Source organism: Pavona decussata, unplaced genomic scaffold, assembly GCF_977016875.1.
Source record: "Pavona decussata unplaced genomic scaffold, jaPavDecu1.1 SCAFFOLD_58, whole genome shotgun sequence".
Lineage (NCBI taxonomy): Eukaryota > Metazoa > Cnidaria > Anthozoa > Scleractinia > Agariciidae > Pavona > Pavona decussata.
The window spans coordinates 4,525,465-4,548,888 of record NW_028145480.1 but is presented as its reverse complement, the minus strand read 5'-3'; the positions used below and the strand labels follow the sequence as shown (position 1 = coordinate 4,548,888).

At 38.2% G+C, this 23,424-nt stretch overlaps 1 protein-coding gene across 1 annotated transcript in view; it reads left to right on the top strand.

Annotated features, from left to right (window-relative positions):
• LOC146479796 (uncharacterized) overlaps positions 1-23,424 on the top strand; it is a 42,745-nt gene that overhangs the window by 2,573 nt on the left and 16,748 nt on the right. The window contains exons 2-9 of the mRNA XM_085110651.1: positions 1,087-1,349; positions 1,945-2,059; positions 14,194-14,316; positions 19,612-19,940; positions 20,294-20,435; positions 20,627-20,970; positions 21,443-21,584; positions 21,964-22,295. Coding sequence (XP_084966777.1) covers positions 1,087-1,349; positions 1,945-2,059; positions 14,194-14,316; positions 19,612-19,940; positions 20,294-20,435; positions 20,627-20,970; positions 21,443-21,584; positions 21,964-22,295 — 1,790 coding nt within the window. The remainder of the gene's footprint in view (positions 1-1,086; positions 1,350-1,944; positions 2,060-14,193; positions 14,317-19,611; positions 19,941-20,293; positions 20,436-20,626; positions 20,971-21,442; positions 21,585-21,963; positions 22,296-23,424) is intronic.

Sequence of the window (23,424 nt, the reverse complement as noted above, 5' to 3'; positions counted from 1 at the left end):
CGAAAGTCATCAGAATTCAGCACTGTAATCTCGCACGATCGACAAGAACAGCTGGTTCAAAATAAACCAGCTCCCTGTTGGCCTGCAGTGATAGCTCTGCAGTGGGTAAAGCAGGGAACCAGTATCAAATAGTTCTTGGGTTCGAGTCCTACAAGCCTGACATTTTTGTTCAGACTTTTCTTTTTGGCTGCTTAAGTTGCGTACGTAACTGGGATAGTTTTTCACCTTTTGCTAATTTCCGGTAAGGTAGGTATACTTACATACATACATACATACATACATACATACATACATACATACATACATACATACATACATACATACATACATACATACATACATACATACATACATACATACATACATACATGCATGCATGCATGCATGCATGCATGCATGCATGCATACATACATACATACTTTATTGACACTCCCTTCTAAAGGGCTTTTCAGCCACAATGTTAACTATTACATAATAATTAAGAAAAGAAAACGTATTTACAGTAATTTAATGAAATTCAAAACATGTTCAAAATTGTTTAAAATATATTCAAAAGCATTTCGTATGAGACATATTCTTAAAAAGTGCCCGCTTAAAACCATCAATTTCTTTAATGTTCTTAATATTGTCGGCTAGTCCATTCCATTCTCTTGGACCCCGAAAGTAAAATACCGTTTATCCCATTGCAATTGACAATCTACATCGGGGGACCACAAAAATTGTTACATCCCCTTGTGTTCTTGTTTCGAACTGCTGAACGTTTAACAAAATATTGACCTAAATAGTCTGGAACCAAGCCATTTTGACATTTGAATGCTAAAACTAACTATACTTACCCCGACACCTTAAGGGAAACGTGATAAAATCTTGTCAAACAAAGCAGGACATTCCAACGATTGACTATTTTAGCTGCAGCTTTTAACACATGTCTGGTTTGGTTTGACTAGGCTAGTATTTCAACACGTAGGCTTTTTGAAAACGTCCAACCACTGTGAGGACAAACTTTTTTTGATCTAGGTACTTCCAAACAAATCACAGTTTCAACCTTTTGTCTAATCAGTCTCAATTTAATTGGAACCTTTCAGATGATTGTCGTCAACTGGCCTTCCCTTCTTTTTTCACCTTTGCTAACAAGCGTCTGGTGAATCACAACATAACCACTGTCAGAGTCCGAGATATGAATGCTTGTGAAATGCGCTGTTACCATGAACCCAACTGCGTCAGTATTAATTTTAACTATACCGCAAGTGCCATGGGAACATACAGATGTGACTTGAATAACGCCACTCATCGAGGACATTATGATGAGTTTGTAGACACAGAGGGCTACTCATACCGTGGGGCAGACGTAAGTTCTTCTTCTTCTTCTCCTTCTTTATTTTTCCGCTTATTACTTTCCAGGCTTTCGTACTTTGTCTACGGGAAGTGGTCAAAGCTACTATCCCCGAACAGGACCCACCGAACCAAAGAATAGATGGTGGTCTCTGTCTGCACCCCCTTTCTCAACGTCAAGTGATGGTGTTTATTGCATAGCCACCCCTCTATTCTGCAGTAAAAAAAAAAATGACAATGAGATTCAAACCTCACTTTTGTTGTTTATCTAGCGGTGCTGACTCTTGCTAGCTATATATTTATGCATCAAATTAATATAATTTTGTAGACAATGTTCATGAGATACGTAGTGTCCTGACGATAACTCTCTTACCCGTCAGACAAGGTGGGTCCTCTTCGAAGAAACCTGTTATAACCAGTGCCCTAATATCATCCTTTTTCCTCTTGTCCGCCTTTGAAAATTTTATTGTAAGCGAATACTAAGCTTATAGTATTTTTATTCTTTAGAGTGCTCCTCCTAAATATTTGCTCATTACAGTTTTTTATCGAGCAACGAGTATGGTTCATGTATGTTAAAATTCCCATTCATACTTTATTTTTATTATTTTTAGAGTGCTTGTGATAAGGCCCATTGCGATAACGGTGGTACCTGCCAATCTGGATTTACAGACAAAGGATATCGGTGTTTGTGTCCGCCTGGATTTATTTCTGCACACTGCAAACAGGGTAAGGGGGGATTTCCTCAATCATCTAGTAATTTTCTTCTGAAAATCCAACATGTTCTTTGTGGAAATAGTATCAAATATTGGATAATTTGCTATGCATGGAAGTGAAATGTCATTGCTAATGATTTGATTGCTTTTTTAGCAGCTCAGTATATCTCAATTCCTTTTTCTAACCGTTTCCTTACTTTTCTGACGTGAATCAAACTAACACGCTAAAGACGCAAACAAATTCCGTCGGGAAAATTCTGAAGATCTCGTAATTGACAGTCTTGTTGCTTCTATTGCTTTAAAAGACAATCCTTACAGAAAATATGTTAGCTTATGCAAGACCAAAAATACTCATAAATCTTAACAAAAACCAATTTAGTACAGCAATAAAAAATAAGATTTAATCTACTTCATTTCCCAAACGGACGGTCAAATTTTGATTAATTGTAATCACGAAACCAGACTGCCACTTTGTAGAGAAAATTTAAGTAAATTGATAGTGGACAAATGTATATGTAGCCCCATTTACACCAAAAAAAATGTTTAATTAAACCAGGTTTAACTGAACAAAATAAAAATCGGTAACAGAAAGCTGAACTATTGGCCTTGAGGTGGGATTCAAGTGGGATTCAAGTTTAACTTACGCTTTCATTTGTGCTAAATCTGTAGTCGACAAAAATCTGAAAGCAGCTTTTATGAAGGAAACAATTTTAAGTTGTTAATGGGGCATATGATATATAGAATCCCGCTTGCCACAATAAAAAAAAAAATTGGTTAACAGATTTTAATCCAGATTTCAAAGGGCCTCTCATCTTCACTGTAACCTTGTCTATCAATTTTCAGTTGGAATTCACTGAACGTCCGTTCCATAACATTTTGCCTTAAGGAGTTAAAACCTTTTTCCGAGTCCCATCGTTAATTGCAACACACGTATCTCATCTTCTAGAACCAATCTGGCTTCGTACGTGAGTTTTATTAACTATTACAAAACAGAATTGTGCAATCATTACATTGGTTAGTTTTATCCTCCAACTGCTTTAAAGTCCGCTGTTCACGGTTAAGCGCATGCGCGAGCAGACCGGCTCAGAAATAAATTGCACAGGTCGACACTAAATTCGATATGAGCTTGTAGTGGAACAATCTGTTGAAATCTCGCCCGAATTTTGATCATCCTCTCTTCGTTCTCCACTTTTTATAATCTTAGTTTCCTGTTCTAAATATAAGTTCAATTTTTGTAAGGTTGAAAGTGTTTTAGAATCCGAAATCGACATTTTTGTCCATGGATGGTCAAAGGAGACGTCGCGGCCGACCGGCGACGGGAAGTTCTGTGGACTCTCTGCAAGCACAGAAGTTAACGCGGACAGAGTGGACTGTGTGGTTAACAAGATACGTCTACCAAACATGGAAAATTTGTAAATGGATGAGTCTTTAAAACAGACAACGATTTCGCGGCACATCTGCTTTCGCTGGAGATGGCAATGGTCAGTGGTTACAGGCATGTACTTCACCAACTGGCTTTGGATCAACTCCAGAGTTCCAATTCCCTTAGAAAGTAACCTGATGGCAACTCTCTTCACAGTTTCCTTTTCCGTGTTTTGTATCATATTCTTTGAACGAATAAAACAGAGAGATTGTGCAATCTACGGTGTATTAGCTGAAGAAATATTTCACACCTTCAGTGACTTTCATAATGCGATTTCACTCGCGAGGATTTTCTAGATTTCAATCGTACTGTTTGTTTTCTCAAATACATTCCAGCATCTCGGAAGGACGCTCCGTGTTGTTGTTACTAAACGGTCGCATCGCTTCTTGAAGCCTGCGGATTTCTCTTTCTTCGCCTTCTCGATGGTCTAATAAAATCAGGATATCGAACGAACATACTGTAGTAAGTTTATCACTGAATGTTGATGAAATGCTGGTCCTAAGTAAGTAAGTTTGAGAAAAAGTATCTCACAACCCGGCTTTTCGAACCGCGCGTAGCCAAAAAATGTCGACGCCGCGAGAAATCGACATTGTACTAAAATAAAATTGTATGCGTTCGCATGGTTTCATAAGTTCTGGCATTTCTTGGATGTCATGAGAGATTTGCACGAAGCGTTGCAAAAATCCCCATGTGTTTTACATGGGCAGCCTTAATTCGTTTCTTTATGAAACCTTCAAACTTGACCGAAACACTGGCCGGTCAGTTTTATTTTATGCCAGCAAGTTATGACTTTCCCGCCGTATCCCGCCGGTGTTGTGTACTCGCATCTAATTGGTCCAAAAACAATTAGCTTTACAGCGCTTGCGTCATCGCTCCCACATGCGCCGAACCGTGAAACTCTGCCTTTAACAGCTAAGAGTACACAATCAGATTCTTTATCTCGGAAACTACTTAAGAGAGACGTCAGTTTCCAAAAATCTAGCGTTGGTTAGTATTTGCGGAAGTACAGTCGTTATGGCATGATAATATTGTAAGAAGTCGGCCCTAGTTTGACCATTTTTAATAGAAAAGCTTCAAAGAAAATAAACAATCCATCCTGTGTGTTACCGGAACACCGTTCCTGATTAAAGAAAGGTTCCACTAAATTAAGATTTTATTAGCAACATTGCATGACTTTTTGAACCAATCTTAAAGGCTTTGAAAGTTTATAACCTTTTTTTTTTAAAGAAAAAAAAAAAATACCAACGTGACACAATGTATCACTTTTGCACTTCTAGGCCCAGTTACAGTTACAAGAGTTTAAACTCACCTTAATTTTCGCTTGATCTCACCCGTTGTTTCAAAAGTTATCTCAAGTATCTTCCAAACTACTTAAGAGAGACGTTAATGGAAATTTCACGAAAGGGGTTAAGGAATAGTTCTAGAAAGCAGATTAAATACGTACATACGTACGTATAATCCAATCGGTTGCACTATATTACATACGGTAATGTTCTATTTGTCTTTTGTATCGCTAGAGATGGAATTCGTTGTGCTGAACATATTTTATTTGTCCCTCCTTTATTGTAAGCTTTTCAACTTATTGTAGATATAAACGAGTGTCTAACAGGAGCACACAATTGCAGTAGCGATGCTGCTTGTAAAAACACCAAGGGGGCATTCTATTGCACGTGCACACCTGGATTCACAGGAGACGGACAAAACTGTTCAATGTACAATGATTCCGGCATTTTTAGTTTATTCCCTTTGAGAGCTACGTTAATTATTTAAGGCTTAAGCGTGAATGTCACTAAAAATCAAAGGAAATTTGAAAAAAAAATCGCGGCACACCGACCGAAAATAGATTTGACTTACTCTGTGTCTGAAACAAGCTTGAGGTATGTAATGTACTGTCAACTAGCGGTTAAAAGAAAACACTTCTAAAAAAATAACAAAACAACAGCTTGGAACCACTGTAACACATTAAACGTCATACATAATAACGTTTTGCGTATCCTGTACTTAAATAATTAAGGTAGTTTAACATAAACGTACCGTGATTTCCCAAGGGAGTATTTGCAGCCGCTTGTACAATTATCGGGCAGCGGGTTCGTCGAGCTTGGGACACACAATTAGCGATTCGCTTTTTAAATCGACTCTGTATTCTTCAAATAAGTTTTTGTACAAATCTTGAGTCTACTTTTGAGTTTACGGAAATAAGGAGCGTGAGCACAAGGCGAGACTCCAGAAACGGTGTGAATGATTTTATACCATGACGGCAATATTTAGAACACATTCCAATTGTTTCACGCAACACTTATAAGATTAGTCGAAGCCCTTTAAAGAAAAGAAGATTTTGCCTGCGTGAAAAACGAGAACCGCGCACGCGGGCTAATATGAATTGTTATAACAGAACTGCGGTATCGGGAGGATCCCCATTTGAAGACTGGGATATGTCGTTTTTTCTCAACAAACTGAATCACGTCTTTTGTTCTTCGGTTTTAGAGAGAACGTCGAACGATAGTTTTCGGTCATTGATATGTGATGCCTGACTTTTACCATAAAGTTGGGGAGGGGTACAAACTGCTGCTTTTCAGAAAATTCACCTACGCTCCACGATCGTATTTAACAAATCGACGGCAGTTTTCTATGGTCTACACTCTTATAGACCATAAACTAACGTCAGAAAATGTTATAAGGACTCAAGTGGGTGTACTAGTCGCAGGAAAGATGTTTCCCTGCTACGTTTTGGCGTCATCAGTATGGTCTCTAAGCCGGTATAGATCATAGAATACAACCGTCTATTTGCTTTTTACAATAACATAGAAAAATAACAATAAGTGTATTATCGTCTGTCTCACGATGAAGTCATTTTGAGATGTGAATCGCGACGTTTCGACTGCTTACTACTAGTCTTCATCAGGCGATAAGGTCGACTGGTTACGCGGCACCATTATATCACGATAGTCGGCTGTGATTGCTGCATTTCGATCCTCACTGTTTCGGTGAGAAGTTGCTCCCTCAGCGGTCGGTTGTTGTACCACTCTTCTGTTGTGTTTCTTGATCGTAGGCATCCACACTTCGGTAATTTCAATTCCGCTGTCCCTGTTGATGTTATTAGGGTGAAGTCTTATGTGGATAGCTTCCTTGACCCTGCAGGTGTACCAGTAAGAGTCTCGATCAATAAACTTTACCTCGTTCCAAAGCGGATAATAGCCGGTCTCGTGGGTGTGCTTAGAAAAGTTAGTTTGTTGAAGGAGTATTGCCACTGGAATTTTGTTATTTTTGGTCTTTTAAATTTATCAAAGCAAAATGCATTTATCAACATTGATTTTGAATAAAGCCAACAGCAAGACTTAAATGAGATCACTATCGAACCGAATGATCAAACAATCGAAAATATCCCAACTGGTAATTATTTTTTTTTTGTTTAAAGAAGTGAGGTGGATGTAACAAAGGACCATAGAAAATGGTCTTAAAGAAAGAAATCTTGCGGCCGGCTCACCTGAGGGGACGCAGCAATTCAGATCTTCTTCGATTACAATTCTTAGCAATGCGATCAGTCTTTAAGATATGATCATAAAAGACGATAGCCTATACCCTTCGCGGAACAGTCTTCTCAGTATGCAATCGTTATTTTGGTCCTTACATATTTTGGGGAAGCAGCGTTGCGTGACCTCATCCAAATAAATGCTGGGAAGAAGACTATACGTGAAAAAGATTATACAGTGCGCTCCAAACTTTTTCAGTCATCTAGTAGTTTTCTTCTGGAAATCCAACATGTTCTGTGTGGAAAAAGTAGCAAATATCGGATAATTTGCCATGCGTGGAAGTGAAATTGTCATTTTTAATTATTTGATTGCTTTTTCGTTAGCAGTTTCTATCTCAATTCCTTTCTATAACCGTTTCCTTACTTTTCTGACGTGAATCAAACAAACACGCCAAAGACACAAACAAATTCCGTCGGTCAGATGGCTACTCCTGAAGATCTCATAACTCAACTTCGTTCTCAGACACCTTGGGAACAAGGTTGGTACTGACTATTGTTAACATAACCAGAACAAGTTTCAATGAACTGGCTAGGCCATGTGTAAAGATCAATATACTCGTTTAGCCCAATATATATAGTTATTCGGTACGTGTATAAGCTGGTTTAGTCGATCAGTTTTTGTTGGTGTAGTCGACCTGTAGGCTATCCATTTTTCGTTGATTTGCGTAATTTCTCACAATCACACTTGTATTACGGCGAAAACACAATGTACAGCCAAAGTAGCAAGTAAACATAGCCTTTTTTTAAACAATTAAAAGAAAAGACTGGAAATGAATCGTTGTATATAGACGCACACCCAAGAGCTCCGCAAACCCGACTTCGAGAAGTTAAATTACACAGTGAAGCTAACTTCCTACGCACTGCAAACATCATCGAATCACCATTTAACATGGGAAACAAAGATATAGAAAAAAAAAAAAAACGTCAAAGGATGAGCAGCTCTCAGGTACCGAAACTGAACCGCCAGAAGTATCTCAAGAATCTCAAGGCGCCCAAATTAAACTGTCGTTAAAAGAATACCAAAACTCATCGCAAACTAACAGCCATAGAATATAAAACTAAAATCAGCGACAAACGAATCCTTAACTTGGAAGTAAGGTTGGACGAAATAACATCCCTGAAGAGGAGACTCGGTGAAGTTAACAAAACAATGAACGACGCGGATGAATCCCTCGAGTTTAGTCGAGGAGAACACAACGACCAGGTGGAACGCGTCACCAACTGTGAAAACGAACAGTTCACTTATTGGGATGAACTAGCGCATGTGAAAATTTACAGCCGCCGTTGGAATCTGATATTTTACAGAGTCAACGAGTCTAGCTAGATTTGAAGATTGCTTTGAGCTGGTACGCAATATTCTTACTCAAAATTTGGATCTGCTCATGGAAGAAGTCTCGGAAATGAAGCTGTGCGGAGCACACCGTCTTGGCAAACCAAAACGAAGCAGATCAAGACCTCTTATAGCTCGCTTTACGTGCCGTGCTGAAAGAGACCGCGTTTGAAATGCGCGCTACAAGCTGAAAAATTTGCGAATCGCAGTAGGAGAAAACCTACCAAGACACGTTCAAGACGTAAGGAAGAGTATTTTAATCCCAGCTATGGAGAAGATAAAGAATGAAAAGCCACAAGTGAAGGCATCAGTCGTTGGGGATAGGCTCATCATATTTTCACTACAACTTCCAAAAAGACTGGCTACCATCCAAGACTTGTTCAAGTGCTCACAAAAAGTCCTCCCTGGCAACAGATTCACATCAAGAACCGCCACCGAACCAAGAAGAACCAGCGACTCCTGTAAGTTATCAATCTATCTATTAATACATAACGAAACAAAATGTTGTTTAGACTGTGTTGCACACTTGGTGGATAAAAGTAGTGGTAAGTTGTATTCTAGCGCAAACTATAAAATAAAATACCAGACGTTTCGAGGCTGCTGCCTCTTCATCAGTGGTATGTAGCAACTGAATAAAACGCGCGCGTCATACGAAACAAATTTAAATTAAAACGAATTTCAATTGATTCAAATTGATGCGTGATGTAACTTGCGCGCGCCGATTTGAGAGTCTTAAATAAAGTTAAAGTCAGTATTGAGGCCAAATGGATGCAAAGTCCGGTGTTTAAATATGAGTTTGGCCTCAAATCAATTCAATCAATTTAAATTTTTTAATTTATCTATTATTTGGTTTCTTAAAGATTTCATTTCGTTTTTTTCCGTTTATTTTGGCTTCGCTCCATGAAATCTATGCTTATTAATATTCTACTTTCACACTTGTCCCAAAGGACAACTTTCAAAGGCCTTTACCGTTGCCCGCCTTTGATTTTTCCCTTTTTCCCAATACAATGACTTCACAACCTAGTTTAAATTCCAGTCTTAAAATGTGTGAGATTTTCCGTTGGTTACATAACCAAAAACACCACTTTACATTCTAACAGGAAACTTACAGCTCTAAAGAATTGGCACAGATTTAAGAAGCGGAATGGGGAGGGAAAGTATTTTTCAGTCACGGTAGCTCACATAGCAAAGGTCTCATGATACTTGTTAATCCAAATTTAGACTTTAATGTAGAAAAATGCGTCTCTGACAAAAACGGCAGGTTTCTTATACTCAACTTAATAATCGACTAGTTGCATCTCATAATGGTAAATATTTATGCACCGAACAATGCAAATCAACAGGTAACGTTTTTTAAAGACCTCCAAAACCACCTTGTAGATTTTTTTCCAAGAGAACATCATCGTTTTCATGAGACTTTAATTGCACTCTTTCGGAAAAGGACAAGAAAGGGGGAACGCAGTTTCAAAAAAAGCCATCGTAAATTAAAGAAATTCAGCAACTCGCCATTCTCTACAACTTCACCGACATTTGGCGCGACCAAAATCCGAAGAATGAACGATTCACGTGGAGAAATAAGTATCTTAAGATTCATTGACGCCTAGACTTTTTCTAATCTCAAGAGGACTAAATGATATTGCACAAATTTAATGTGGAACATTGTAAATGCTCCCGAAACCGATCACTCTGCTATCACATCGCACTTAAAACGGAAGATTTAATGTAAACAAGAGGCCATGGCTTTTGGAAATTCGCTGCTAGAAGATGAAGATTACGCCAGCAAACTTCGACAAAACTTGCCCCTTTTCAGAGTTTAATACGCCGACCTAGTAGACTTAGGACTAAAATGGGATGTAATTAAAATGAAAATCCGTGGATTCACGATCAATTATTCAAAAATTAAAGCTTTTGTCCCGCAAGACAAAGCTGATGATTTGTTACAAAAATCTGAAAAAAATCCAAGAGATAAACAACTCTTGATGAACTCTACGCGACAAAATTGCGCCTGCAAACAATTATGCGACAGAAAACGAAAAGTGCAATTCTCAGATAAAAGCTCGGTGGCATGAGAAAGAGTGAACGAAACACCAGGTATTTTTTAATCTGAAAAAACCAAATTATTCCCAGAAAAAAGTAACTAAGCTCAAATTAAACAACAAAAAAACTTACCTCTGATCCATCTTGCTCTTGCTCTAACCAGAACAATTTGTCCGAGTCGGATTTCTTTAGCTCAGAGAATACATGCCCATTAAACCGAAATGATAAAATGCTGTGTGAAGGTATGATTTCCTAAGAAAAATGTTTTCCTGCCCTCAAAGAGTTCAGAAACAACAAAACGCCAGGAACTGATGATTGGTCTTTCCGAAGAATTCTACAACTTTTTTTAGCCCGAACTTGGCGCTGATATGACTGCCAGGTTTAACTACGCTTTCCGAACGGGTTCACTATCTATCAGCCAAAAACGCAGCATTATATCGCTAATCCCCAAAAAGAACAAGGACAAAACATTGCTTGAAAACCTTAATCCAATCTCCCTGCTTAACAGCGATTATAAAATCTTGACAAAATCTATTTCAAAAAGACTCTAAACAGTTACGCTCTTCCTAAAGTCATAAACTCTGATCAAACCGGTTATATCAAAGGACGCTTTATTGGCGAAAATGTTAGATTAATTCAAGATATCATGTTTCACGCTAAACTTGAGGAAATACCCGTTATTGCCGTATTTCTAGACTTTCGAAAAGCTTTTGACACGATAGAATGGAACTATATAAAATCTGCCTGACACTGAAACGTTTAACTTTGGACCTGACAAACTGAACTGGTTTGATGTGATTTATCATCAAGTGTCGAGCTCTGTTTTGCACAACGGACATGCATCTGACTTCTTCTACCTCAAAGAGGTGTGCGACAAGGATACCCACTGTCAGGCCTTATTTTTGTCTTTGGAATTGAACTCTTAGCTAGAGCGTTAAAAAGACCATACCATTCAAGGCATCACAGTCGGCTAAAAATAAATTAAAAGAACACAATACGCAGATGACACCAACGTTTTTGGTGAACGAACTCGATTCATTTTTACAACTACTAAGACTGTTAGACCAATTCAAACGTATCAGCGGCCTTGAAATAATAGCAAACATGCAAAACGGAAGCGATGTGGTTGGGTTTTTGGAGGAATCGCAAGGACAAACCGTTTGGTTTCAAATGGCCGCATGAGCCAATTTACGCCCTCGGCATACATTTTTCCTACGACCTAGAACATGCCAATTCATTTAATTTTGAGGAAAAAGTGCATACTTTAAAAAAAAGACTCGATAACTGGAAAAGAAGAAAGCTTACTTTAATCGTCACAGTTAATATTGTCAAAACTCTAGGCTAATCTAAACTCGTCTATTGTATTTCACCATTGAAGGTACCGAAACCCGTAGTAGAAAAAATTAACAAAATCATTTTTGACTTCACCTGGAAAGGTTAATAAAGGCCACCCAAAATCAAGAAGAGAAATCACCAAATGCGACTACGATTCTAAGTTGCTCAATTTAGAAAACCTTCCTGAATTTTATCGAACTGTTTTAAGTTATTGGCAAAGCTCATTTTCTGCAGGCCAAAAATGGGCGAAATTTACCACATCAAATGTTTATTTTATATCTCGACAACCATTTACAGCAATGTGGCCTACAATATCTCATTTTAAAGTGTATCAAATGGGCTTTTCAGAAAAAAAAAACTCTATCATACAAACCCAGCACTTTTCTGAAAAAAAATCTTAATTCACAAAAATTAACAAAAAAAATTTGATTACATCTGAGGAAAAAAAATTTTTTTTTCAAAGTCATATATAATTGTACAAAGAATTAAAAAAAGAAAATGATCCTTCTCATGTCAACAACATTTCCTGAAAATTTGGCTGGAAAAGAAGAGATCAAAAATTAGTGATGACTTTTTTTGCCCATGCAATCGCATCAAAACACAGTCAAGAAATGCATTTCTCCATGGGAACATAACAGCGGATCAAATTTCGCATGGGCAAACAGCTTGAATCACATCGCTCAAAAGATGCTTTCAGTAAAAATTATTGAGCTTTCTACCAACAGATACGAATTCATGATCAATTTTCAAGAACTAGACGAGATATCAAACGCAAAAAAGGTAACCTGAGGAGTATATCTTCGCATTTCAAAACCATGTGCTCGAAGGCGTTGCTTTCGCGAACATACGCGAAGGCTTGTGTTGAGCGCTTACCTCGATTCCTCGCTCTAGTTTTCTTGCTGCCGGTCTGTATCGCTTCCTCTTCATTAAACATCCCTTCGACAGAGTTTTCATGACCAAAAATATTTTCTAACACATCATCTGCGGGAATAAAATCGACCCGCGGAGTTCTGAATGCCGAAGCCATTTTTCACCCAAACATGCGAAAGCGCAAAATAGCTGTTGTATATGCCATATTAATATGTCATCGCTCAAACTCGGTACGCAATTGGCTTTATATATGAACGTCATATCCTCTTAATTTGAAAAGAAATGGAAGTAACGCAATTTTTTTACGAATTTTTGAATTTCATGGGTGGATATCCACCCATACCCATTGTCCTGCCGGAAATGAGTTCTACTAACTTTCAACGAGCATACTTCCGGTAAGGATTACATAATTTGGAAAAACCGTAATATTGTTTTAGGTGAAAAACCGATTTTTTTAATAACTCCTGGTATAGAAAAGGAATATCTTATATTAAGGACCTTCTCAACCAAAATCACAGCTTCCTTTCACTAACAGACTTGAAGGAAAGATATAACTTTAAAATCCCCTTTACAACTTACTACAGCGTCTGAAAAGCCATACACGCTGAATGGAACGCCCCGGTCATAGTAACACCTCTAAATCCTTTTTCTACTAAAAAAACTGCCTATTCCACCTTGCTAGACAAAAGCTTCCTGGCACCTACTGTTGAGAATAGAATTCTGAATCATGGCTTCACCAAAGATAACATCTGCAAAATCTACATGCTACCTTTTCGCATCTTGAAAGAACCAAAATTAATTATGTTTCAGATTAAAATTATTCATAACATCCTACCTACACAATCCAGCTTGTTCCACTCAGGCACAACAAACAATGACACTTGCCCTTTATGTAACCTTGAAAACAAAACACTAATCCACATGTTGATTCCCTGCAGTGTATCGTAGTCGTTCCGGAATCGCTATTTTAACTGGTGGCACGAAAAACTCAATCAAAAATTAATTTTATCTTAAAGAACTAACCTATGTGGCTGGCACCAAAACCCAAACCTTTGGGAAGTACTTAACTATTCTCTCATTGTTGCCAAGTATCATATTTTCGCCACAATCGTACGCACGGCGAACGGCATTCTGGACTTTGAATGTTTCCTTTTACTCCTAAATAATAGCCGGGATCGCTATTCGCCTCACCATTGCGGCAGAAACAAATTGTGTAGATACACTTACTAAATCGTAAGCCAAGCTGCTTTCGTTTAGCGTAAGCTAACTGTACTTTGAGATTGCGAATATTGTAAGTATTGTAATTATTATAAGTACTGTGAACATTGTAAGCATTGTCAGTGTTGTAAGTACAGTAAATATCGTCAGTATACTATAAGTATAGTAAGTAATGTTGGTATTGTAAGTCATATTGTAATCATTGTATTCTTATTAATAAAAATAAAATAAAATAAAATGCCACTGAGACCCCTCGAGCCTTTGTGGCTTATACGTGTCAGTTTCGAGTCCTGGGCCAACCAAACACAAAGCAAACAATGTTTCATACCTTGCTACTATTTACTTCCGCGTTCTCGAGTTGGCTCACAGGAGCCTTTGATTATCATCCTTTTCACCTCATTTCAGATATAGATGAATGCGTGACAGGAAAACACAACTGCAGTAATGATACCGTGTGTAACAACACCAAAGGAGGATTCAATTGCATGTGCAAAGCTGGGTTCACAGGAGACGGACAAAACTGTACAGGTTAGGAATGAATCATAAATCACTTAAGAACTATGGTTTTCGTTTCAGGCTTCAACTTCTATATGATATGATAATGTATCTATGTACCGAGTGTATCACTTAGTCTCGTGGCGGCTCACAATTCTTATGCGGGGTGAAATCCGACTTCAACATGTAAAGGCGCCACTGACAGCCTCTATCAGTCCATATTTTGATCTCACCTACCCACCCAACCCGCGCATGAGAACGACAGATAAAATAAGAGATAGAGATAAACTACTAGACCGGGTACTTCGTCCCCAACTCTTTTTGAAGAGTGCGTGGGTCCTTTCACGTCCCAGAAATTAGCAGGAACAAGTTTCGTGAGACAAGACATCGATTTCAAATCAAAGACTCCTGTGAGCCAATTCGTGAATGCAGCTGGGTAACCGAGTAAAAGCGGTTCTCGCATCAAATAAAGCTACAAGGATTCGTGGATGCCATGCCGCATTACGGAGATGCATTATGTACATAATATAATTTGCTTAACACGTAAAACAATTATTAAGGTGACTCGACCCAGTATTTTTTTGGCGGTACCACCCTACTTTGAAGCTCTCTGGTATCCCCACCTTTACTTTTATCGTAAGTCTAACACATAGAATGGATAACATATAGATCAGCCTACAATATAGCAAAAAAAAAAAAAAAAAATTGGCGATCGGAGTAAATGTCACGTGGTTATAGTGCCACGCCCCTTTGAGGTCTGAGTCGAAATTCTGCTGTTGCCGGCTTTTTTTTCATAACAATCGGCTACACATAGTGCGCATTAGTGCCTTGCGCTAAACAGAGTTTCAACAAAATCGCAAAGACCCAATTCGAGAAATTTAGCGCTTTCCAAATTTAGGTCATAATTTATGTAAAAACGACAAGCAAACTTTTTACGACTATATCTAATAAACTATGAGATTTATTCCTTTATTTTGGGAATCTTTATTACAGATGGGTCCTTGCAAGTCAGCAAAAAGCTTTAGGGCCTTGTAAATGCGCGCGATTTCGAGCAATGCAAACATATAAAAATGATAGTTTTAGCTATTTGTTGACGCTTGCCAGCGTTTCAGAGTCCTTCTCACAAAAAAGCATTTTCTTAAAAATTCGTAGTTTTTTTTCCTTCAAATTTTTTCAGGGCCACAATTAATTAACTTACTACTCGGATTCTGAATTTCATAGTCATTGAAAAACTGTGACATTATCTCCTATAAGCCCTAACTTGAGTAAACATTGAAGATTTTTAGCGTTTTGGCTGAATTTATGCTTTGGGAGTTTTCTATTGTTTCTAGTCTGTCATGATACAGCATTCTTGTTCAGCACGCGTGCAATGATCACGCTTGCCTGACTTCCGAATGCACTCATTGGGTCTTTATATGTTATACATTTCAACGATTTTCGTTGTCTAGCACATGACCAAAATCTTCCTGTGTGTAGTTTGAAAAAATTCCTTTCTTCGTTCAAACAACGGCCTCTGTCAGCGCTTTATAACATCGGAAGAAGCTTTCAATCTTGTTGAAGTTGCTATTTTGGCTTTATCCAAGTGCCAAGTGAACGTTAAAATTGAAAAACGCGGTCATGCGTTGCAAACTTTCAGTGTTTTCATTTGCTCTGATGAATCGATCTTGTCGCTCACGCTGGACGCGAAAACATGCCTGCACTTAACCTACACAGTGCAAAAAACATCAGCCTGACTTAGTCTCCAAACACTCCCCTCCCCACCCTTCTGCTTTTCACGCAAGTTTGCCAGTTACTCACCTGCTAATAGGCTTCACTCCAGGCTATGTGTCAGCCCCAGCCAATTCATTTTGAACAGCTTGCCGCTGAATGGGGGAGGTTGAAAAAAAAAATGCCACTCCGGTCTAGAAAAGTCAGAGCAAACATGGGCTGAGTTGAAGGCTCCAAAACCTTCCCCTCCCCACCCCAGAGCTTTTGACACACAAGCAGTTAGCCCATTACCCTGGGCAAGCTCACCCACTGGTGCTCGACAGTAAGCCCCCTGAAGTTTAGAGCACCAAAGGAGCCGCCCGGACCTAGCAGGCACATTATTTTTACAAATTCGCACAGATATCTCAGCCAAATAACTCCCTGGAAGGCAAACGTTTAGCGTGCAGGCAAAATGTACTATAGGCCTAGCATGCAGCAGGTAAATTTGGGGTAAGCGCTCTCCTTTTCAGTGTTAATTATTATTACAATAATATAAGTCGAATGATGAAGATATAGGGTTTTGTTTGCTAGCCCTGCTTTTCTAAATCAGTTGTTTTGTCCAAAAATGTAACGCGGATGTTAGTAGAAAGGCTTAAAGTCTCAACTTTACCGATTATTTCAGGATATAATGAATGGAAGGAACTAGTTAACTTTTCTTTGTGGCACTCATAAACTGATGATTTATTACCTAAAATACAACTTCTGGAGGCACCCTTTCCAGTTTATTTGATTGCTACAGTTTATCTTAAAGTGATTAATGATACAAAAAAGAATATTAATCTGTTATTAACCATTTGAGCCCAAACACTCCTAATAATTATTACAACAATAGAAGTATAATGATGAATCTTTCACCATCGCTGTAACTCAGTTTATACTTCTTCACCCACCAGTTAGCGTCGTATCTTTCCTGAGTCGCGATTCTGGTAATCTTTGTTATCTTCCCCAAGTCAATCGGAATGGATAAATGTAACATCGTATGACCTTTGTAACCCGCTGAGGTGCTGCTGAAATGCAGAAATAAGTTGAACTGTTTATCAGTGTACGAGATATTATTTGATAGACAAGAAATACCCATTATGAACTTGCAATCGTGCGGGGTTTTTTTTTATTTTTTTTTATTTTCGCACTTTCTCTTATGTTAAATTTAGCGCTAACACTGCTTTAAATACTTGTTACAATTTGCATTTTAGTAGTAGGTATTGAGAGGAATTACGCCTCGTTTAGGATTAGGTGAGTAGGTGATCAGGTGATTGGGTAGTGCCTTCCTGTATACTAATTTTTTGACTATCCATACTAATAAGTGCCGAGGTTTACTAATGAGCGTCACTCTAGTACAATGGAAACAATAAACTTGCCTAGGCTTGCCCGCTAATAGTTAACAAGGATTGGATTGGATCTTAAGATTTGTTTTGTCAGTTTGAATAAAATCGCACTTCCTCTTGATAGCGTCACTCTTGCAATCCGTCTGCTGGGAAAATTTATCTCCGAAATTTCAGGTTATTCGTGACGATTATCGATCATTACCGTTAAAAAAACAAAACGCACAAACATATACACAAAGTGGCGCTGAAAACTCTATATTTCAAGTTTGTTTGACAATTACAAAACCGTTTTCTCCTATCTATCTCGAGGAAATGAAAAACTGTTAAAGTCTCAGCGTTTCACGATCTGTTAGTCAGTTAATTGTACGAGTTCCACAATCCCAAAGTTGCATACAAATTAGTTCAGCTCTGCTGGGAAAACTCCAAGGGAGTATCTTGACGTATTAGTATATAAACAATTTTATATAACTTAACAAGGATCAATCGAAACACGCGACTTATAATTGTTAGCAATAGAACCAAGACAAGGGCTGAGAAAAATAAACACACGTGACTAGAAATGGCCCGTTTGTCTCCTTTGTCCCTTTTGGCGTGGGCTTTGGTCTTTCAAGCCTGGCCTGTGATTGGCCTGTTTATGGCCTTTCTGGCCTGTGTTTGGCATTTCCGACACTCTATATAACCTGACTATTTATGAAAAAGATGTCACTTGTGTTCAGTCATCGAACTGTCAACATTGTTTACAAGAGAGTTTGCAGAAACTGTCCGATTTCATCGTGCGGTGCGAAGTACCTTGTCAGATTAGCTTAACATCTCGCTGATGTTCATCAGTTAGACCACATACAGCGAAGACAGTATTTACAAGAGGCGAAACTTCAACCTAAAGGTAAAGTCGTCGTTTACGAAAGTGAAGCGGATAATTCCAGAAAAAATCGCTATCACAATCCAGTACAAACACAAGAAACGGTGTGCGAACTGTCAAAATATCGGAGAAATGAAGCCTCTTTTAAGAACAAAACAAACCGCAAGAAACAAAGAAAGTCGAACTCTTGGCTTACATGCCATAGGAAAATTGTGTAGACGGGAAAGGAACATTTATTATTCCTCGAAATAGAACGGAAAAAACGGATTTGTAATAGTCAGTCAAATGGTTCATTTTCCTTTCAAATCGCTGTGTATTTGACTCTTTTTGTCATTGTTTTTTAATACAGTTTTTAAAACAGTATCTCTTGCGTGTTTCAATTGATCCTTGTTAAGTTATATAAAATTGTTTATAACTAATACGTCAAGATACTCCCTTGGGGTTTTTCCAGCAGAGCTGAACTAATTTGTATGCAACTTGGGCTTGCGAACTCGCACAATTAACTGACTAACGGCTCGTGAAACGCTGAGACTTTAACAGTTTTTCATTCCCTCGAGATAGAGAGGGGAAAACGGTTTTGTAATTGTCAAACAAACTTGAAATACAGCGCCAATTTGTGTATATGTTTGTGCGTTTTTTTAACGGTAATGATCGATAATCGTCACGAATAACCTGAAATTTCGGAGATAAATTTTCCCAGCAAACGGATTGCAAGAGTAACGGTATCAAGAGAAAGTGCGATTTTATTCAAACTGACAATACAAATCTTAAGATTCAATCCGTGTTAACTATTAGCGTGCAAGCCTAGGCAAGTTTATTGTTTCCATTGTACTAGAGTGACGCTCATTAAGTCAAAAAATTAGTATGCAGAAAGGCACTGCCTAATCACCTAATCACCTAATCCTAAACGAGGCTTAATTTCCCTCATTACCTACTACTCATTTTGTCCACAAGTTATCTTGACAATAGCGTCATGATGACATCGAAACGTCAGTTTTTGTCGTTTCTCTTTTTACTTGTCTACACGTAAGAGAGCTGGTAAAGTAACTGCTTGCATTAAATGACCAGGTAGTTACTTCACCAACGCGAAGATGTACCTTTCGAACAAACCTTTCCGAGGACTTCCAATAATTTTTTTTTGCATAACCCTTAGTACACTTAAATAGGATTAGTTTTCAAACTCATTACTGTAATATATTTTTAGCATAAGTAAATGTTTAAATTCTGGGTCTGAAGACGTTTGACAAGGTTTCTCTAATTAACAATGCGTCATTGCATCTCTACTTCCTAGTGGAATAAGTAAGATGCAATCAGGTGAACTCACGGGAATTTAGACTATCAGGATTATCAACGGTGAAATCAATCATATTTAAGATATCTCCATCTTTGTTTTGGCAGGATTCGATCCACCTAAAATTGTCTGCGCAGATGCTCTAGGAATGCAAAGTGGAGAAATTCCCGACTCAGCCTTAAAATCATCATCCGACCATAACCAGTACTTCAAAGCACCAAGAAGTAGGTTGAACAAGAAAACAGAGGGGCGTTATTACGGCGGCTGGGCGTCCAAGTATGCGGATGTTGGACAGTGGCTGCAGATTGACTTGGGGAAGATAACAAAGATTACCAGAATCGCGACTCAGGGAAGGTACGACGCCAACTGGTGGGTGAAGAAGTACAAACTGAGTCACAGCGATGGTGAAAGATTCAAATTCTACAAAAATGGAGAAGTAAGTGTTTGTATGCCACTGTTTTTTTTATAAAATAGTACAAAGCGATGGTCTAATATGTATAAGAAAATGTCAACGCCAAAGGGTAAGAATTAAGCAACCTATCATCGAACTACACCCGGAAGTTACCTAATATGAAATTACGTGTTAGAGCTTTCCCTGCGAACAATCTTGCTTTCTTATTACAAGTGTAAATCCTTTCCAAGATAGTCTTATTAGATACGAAATTTCAAATTTAGCAAAAAGGCTCCAGCACCCTTTTTTGACGTAACCTTTATTATAGCTAGCGCTGCTTGGAAGGTTTGTTGAAAATGATAAGAATCACAATATTTTGTGTTATGTACTCTTTAAAGGAAATAATTGGGAACATGGACCGAAGCTCTGTGGAGGGTCGCATTCTAGATCAGCCAATCATAGCACGCTATGTACGAATTCATCCTACGGCTTGGAGTAGACACATCTGCATGAGAGTGGAGCTCTTTGGCTGCAGAGAGGGTAGGTTTGATGCTTTATATTGGACTTTCTCTTTGATGTCCATAAAAAGTAAGGTACCTGTTTTATTTTGTTTCTCGAGGCTTACACAAAACACCCCTTGTTTAAAGTTCTAGTTTTAAATTTGGCGAACGATATGTCCTAATGTCGGTGGCAGTTTGAAATGATCAGCCTGTACACCATTTCATTGCCAGGTTTTACCCCGGGAAAGACGGAAAAATGCAAAAAGATACTCGGAATGCAAAACTATCAAATCCCAGACTCTGCAGTTACCGCATCGACTACGCGTAATGGATATATGGGGCCTGAAAATGGAAGGCTGCATCTCCAGGCAAAAAGTGGCGAGCACGGTGCATGGGCTGTTTCAACAAATGACCAGTTTCAATGGTTTCAAGTTGATTTTGGAAATTTCACAAAGGTCACTGGATTGTCGACTCAGGGTAGACAGGATGGTAGTTGGTGGGTGAAGACTTACAGTCTTTCATTCAGCTATGATGCCGTTTTCTTTGAAGACTACAAAGAGAATAACACAACGAAGGTAACAATAAGGTATTAAAAGCTATGGCAAAGATGAGGGCTAGAAAAGAAGTAAACTACAAAAGTATGTACAATAATTACATGCCCAGAAGATAGAGATGGAGGCGCGTTGATTGATTAATTTTTTTAATTTGAAGTTAAAGGCCTTCAGACTGAGAGCGCGAAACCTCTTACGAAGGGTCTTTGGCTAAGTACGAGAACAAGCCTAAGTATTTTTACTGTGTATGAACATTTGCCAAATGGTTTGTGATTTTGGGAAAAAAGTTACTTTCCTGAATGTCTCTTTACACTCATACGATCGTCATCTATTGATATAAATTAAAGATCCATTAGGTTCAAACGATCAATTTGAGCTATTGTCTCACAATTAACACACCCTTGCTCCCTGTTAAACTGTATTGACGATAAAACAAGGCGACATCAAAGTTTTTATTTAATTACAAATATAATACATTTTATCTTTTTTTTTTTAGGTTTTTGCTGGTAACACAGACCGTTATAGTGTTGTCGGCCATGAACTAAAAAATGCAATTATTACAATGTTTATTCGTATTAACCCAATGACTTGGGAAAGCTACATTTCCTTGAGAGCTGAATTCTATGGCTGCAGAGAAGGTATGTATGTATGTAAGCAAACTATATGCAACATTTTGCTATAAACCACCATAGAAGGTATGTTGCAGTCATACAAAAATCCTAGATTTTTAATGACGTTTTTAAGGCGTGGACACCTTGTGGATATTTACGTATGATAGAAGCCGTATTTTTTTTACACGCAGCTCAATTATTCGGTTTTTCTCACTTAAAAGACTTGACTGGAAAGCGAGATTTTATAGTTTAGGGTAAAAAAAAAACAAAATTGTTTCATCTACTGGCCGAATCACTGCGGTCATTGATCAACTCATAGTGTAAATTCTCGCCGAAGAAGCTCAGACAGTAATTAAAATGATTGATAAGACGATAATGCAGATTATAGCGGACGTTTTTTTTCCAGGCTTTGGAAATCCAAAGGTGGTATGTGTCACGCCCCTTGGACTAGAAAATGGTCAGATTCCAGACAGTGCTATAGTGGCGTCTTCGCAACACAATCAGTACTATGGACCAGAGAGAGCAAGGTTGCGTAAAGTCACCCGAGGAAGCTACATTGGAGGATGGTCTCCCAAGTCATCCAACCAAGATGAATGGATACAATTTGACCTAGGAAAGAATACAAAGATGACCGGGATGGCTATTCAGGGAAGCGACAATGGAAACTGGTGGACCACCAGCTACTCGCTCTCCCACAGAGTCGATGGGGGGAGCTACGAGCCTTACAACAATGGGCAGGTTAGAGCTCTATTAATTGATGCGTAATTTTAAACATTGAGGGACCGTCAAAGACAATGCACCTAACCCTTTTCTCGATCACTTACAATAAATTTTATTGCGCATGTGATTACATCTATATAGATACTTGCGCGCTATAAATTTTTAAGTTATAAACTATTATAAAGCAAAAACATCATGAGTCCCTTGCACATGTATACCTTTTCATGGCTTTCGCTATAGCTAAAGTCGTTATTTTTCATGTGCTGTTTCGGCTATGGCCAATACAGTCTACAAAATGACAGTTCTTAAAAAGGATATAACTTAAAGGAATTAATTTTCCTAAATGAAAGGGTGGAAGCCTATTATAGGAATTTAACTGTGATTGCTTTATTAAAGCATCGAACTAAGCATTTAAGACTGTTGAAGGTTTCGTTCGCGACCGCCTTATTTTATTTTGTTTATTTAAATTGCAAATAATAAATGATATTAAGTAAGGAATGCTCAATTACTTTCGAGGGAAAAGTACGATTTTCCTAAACCAAGAAGTCCTGTACATAATGCTTGATTACAGCGTTTTACCTGAGAGTATCCGACACCAGTGTGGAAAGACATGAGTTTAAACATTACTTCACCAGGGAATCAAGATTTCTCTATGTTGTGAGAAATTGGCACGCTCCATTGGTCTGTGTAATAGGACTATGAATTAAATATATAATTTTGAAGTAAGTGGATCATAAAAATTCCGAGGACTGCCAAAATTGAACGAGGCCGTAAGCGAAAAGGTAATCCGAGGAATGGTTTTTAGTCCAATTCTTTGCAAATTCGACAGGCATGCTGTGTTTTTTCTTATAAATTATACTGTGCAAGCGTTACAAGGACAATAAAATAGTCCACCTTATATTACATATCGACACACTGCACAAAATTCAATTTTGAAAACAATGCAATGGAATTTCAGCATGATAATTCATTTCATAGTAAGGGTCCTTATTTACCATTTTTCTGTTTATCTGAAGTATTGACTCTCTTCACTTTATTAATCCAAGAGGTATACAGGACGAAGTTAAGTTCCAAGAGTCTCCTCGTAAGTCCGGTGGTCATGCTGAATATCCAGCCGGTGTACAAATGGTCATCTCGTCATAAAATT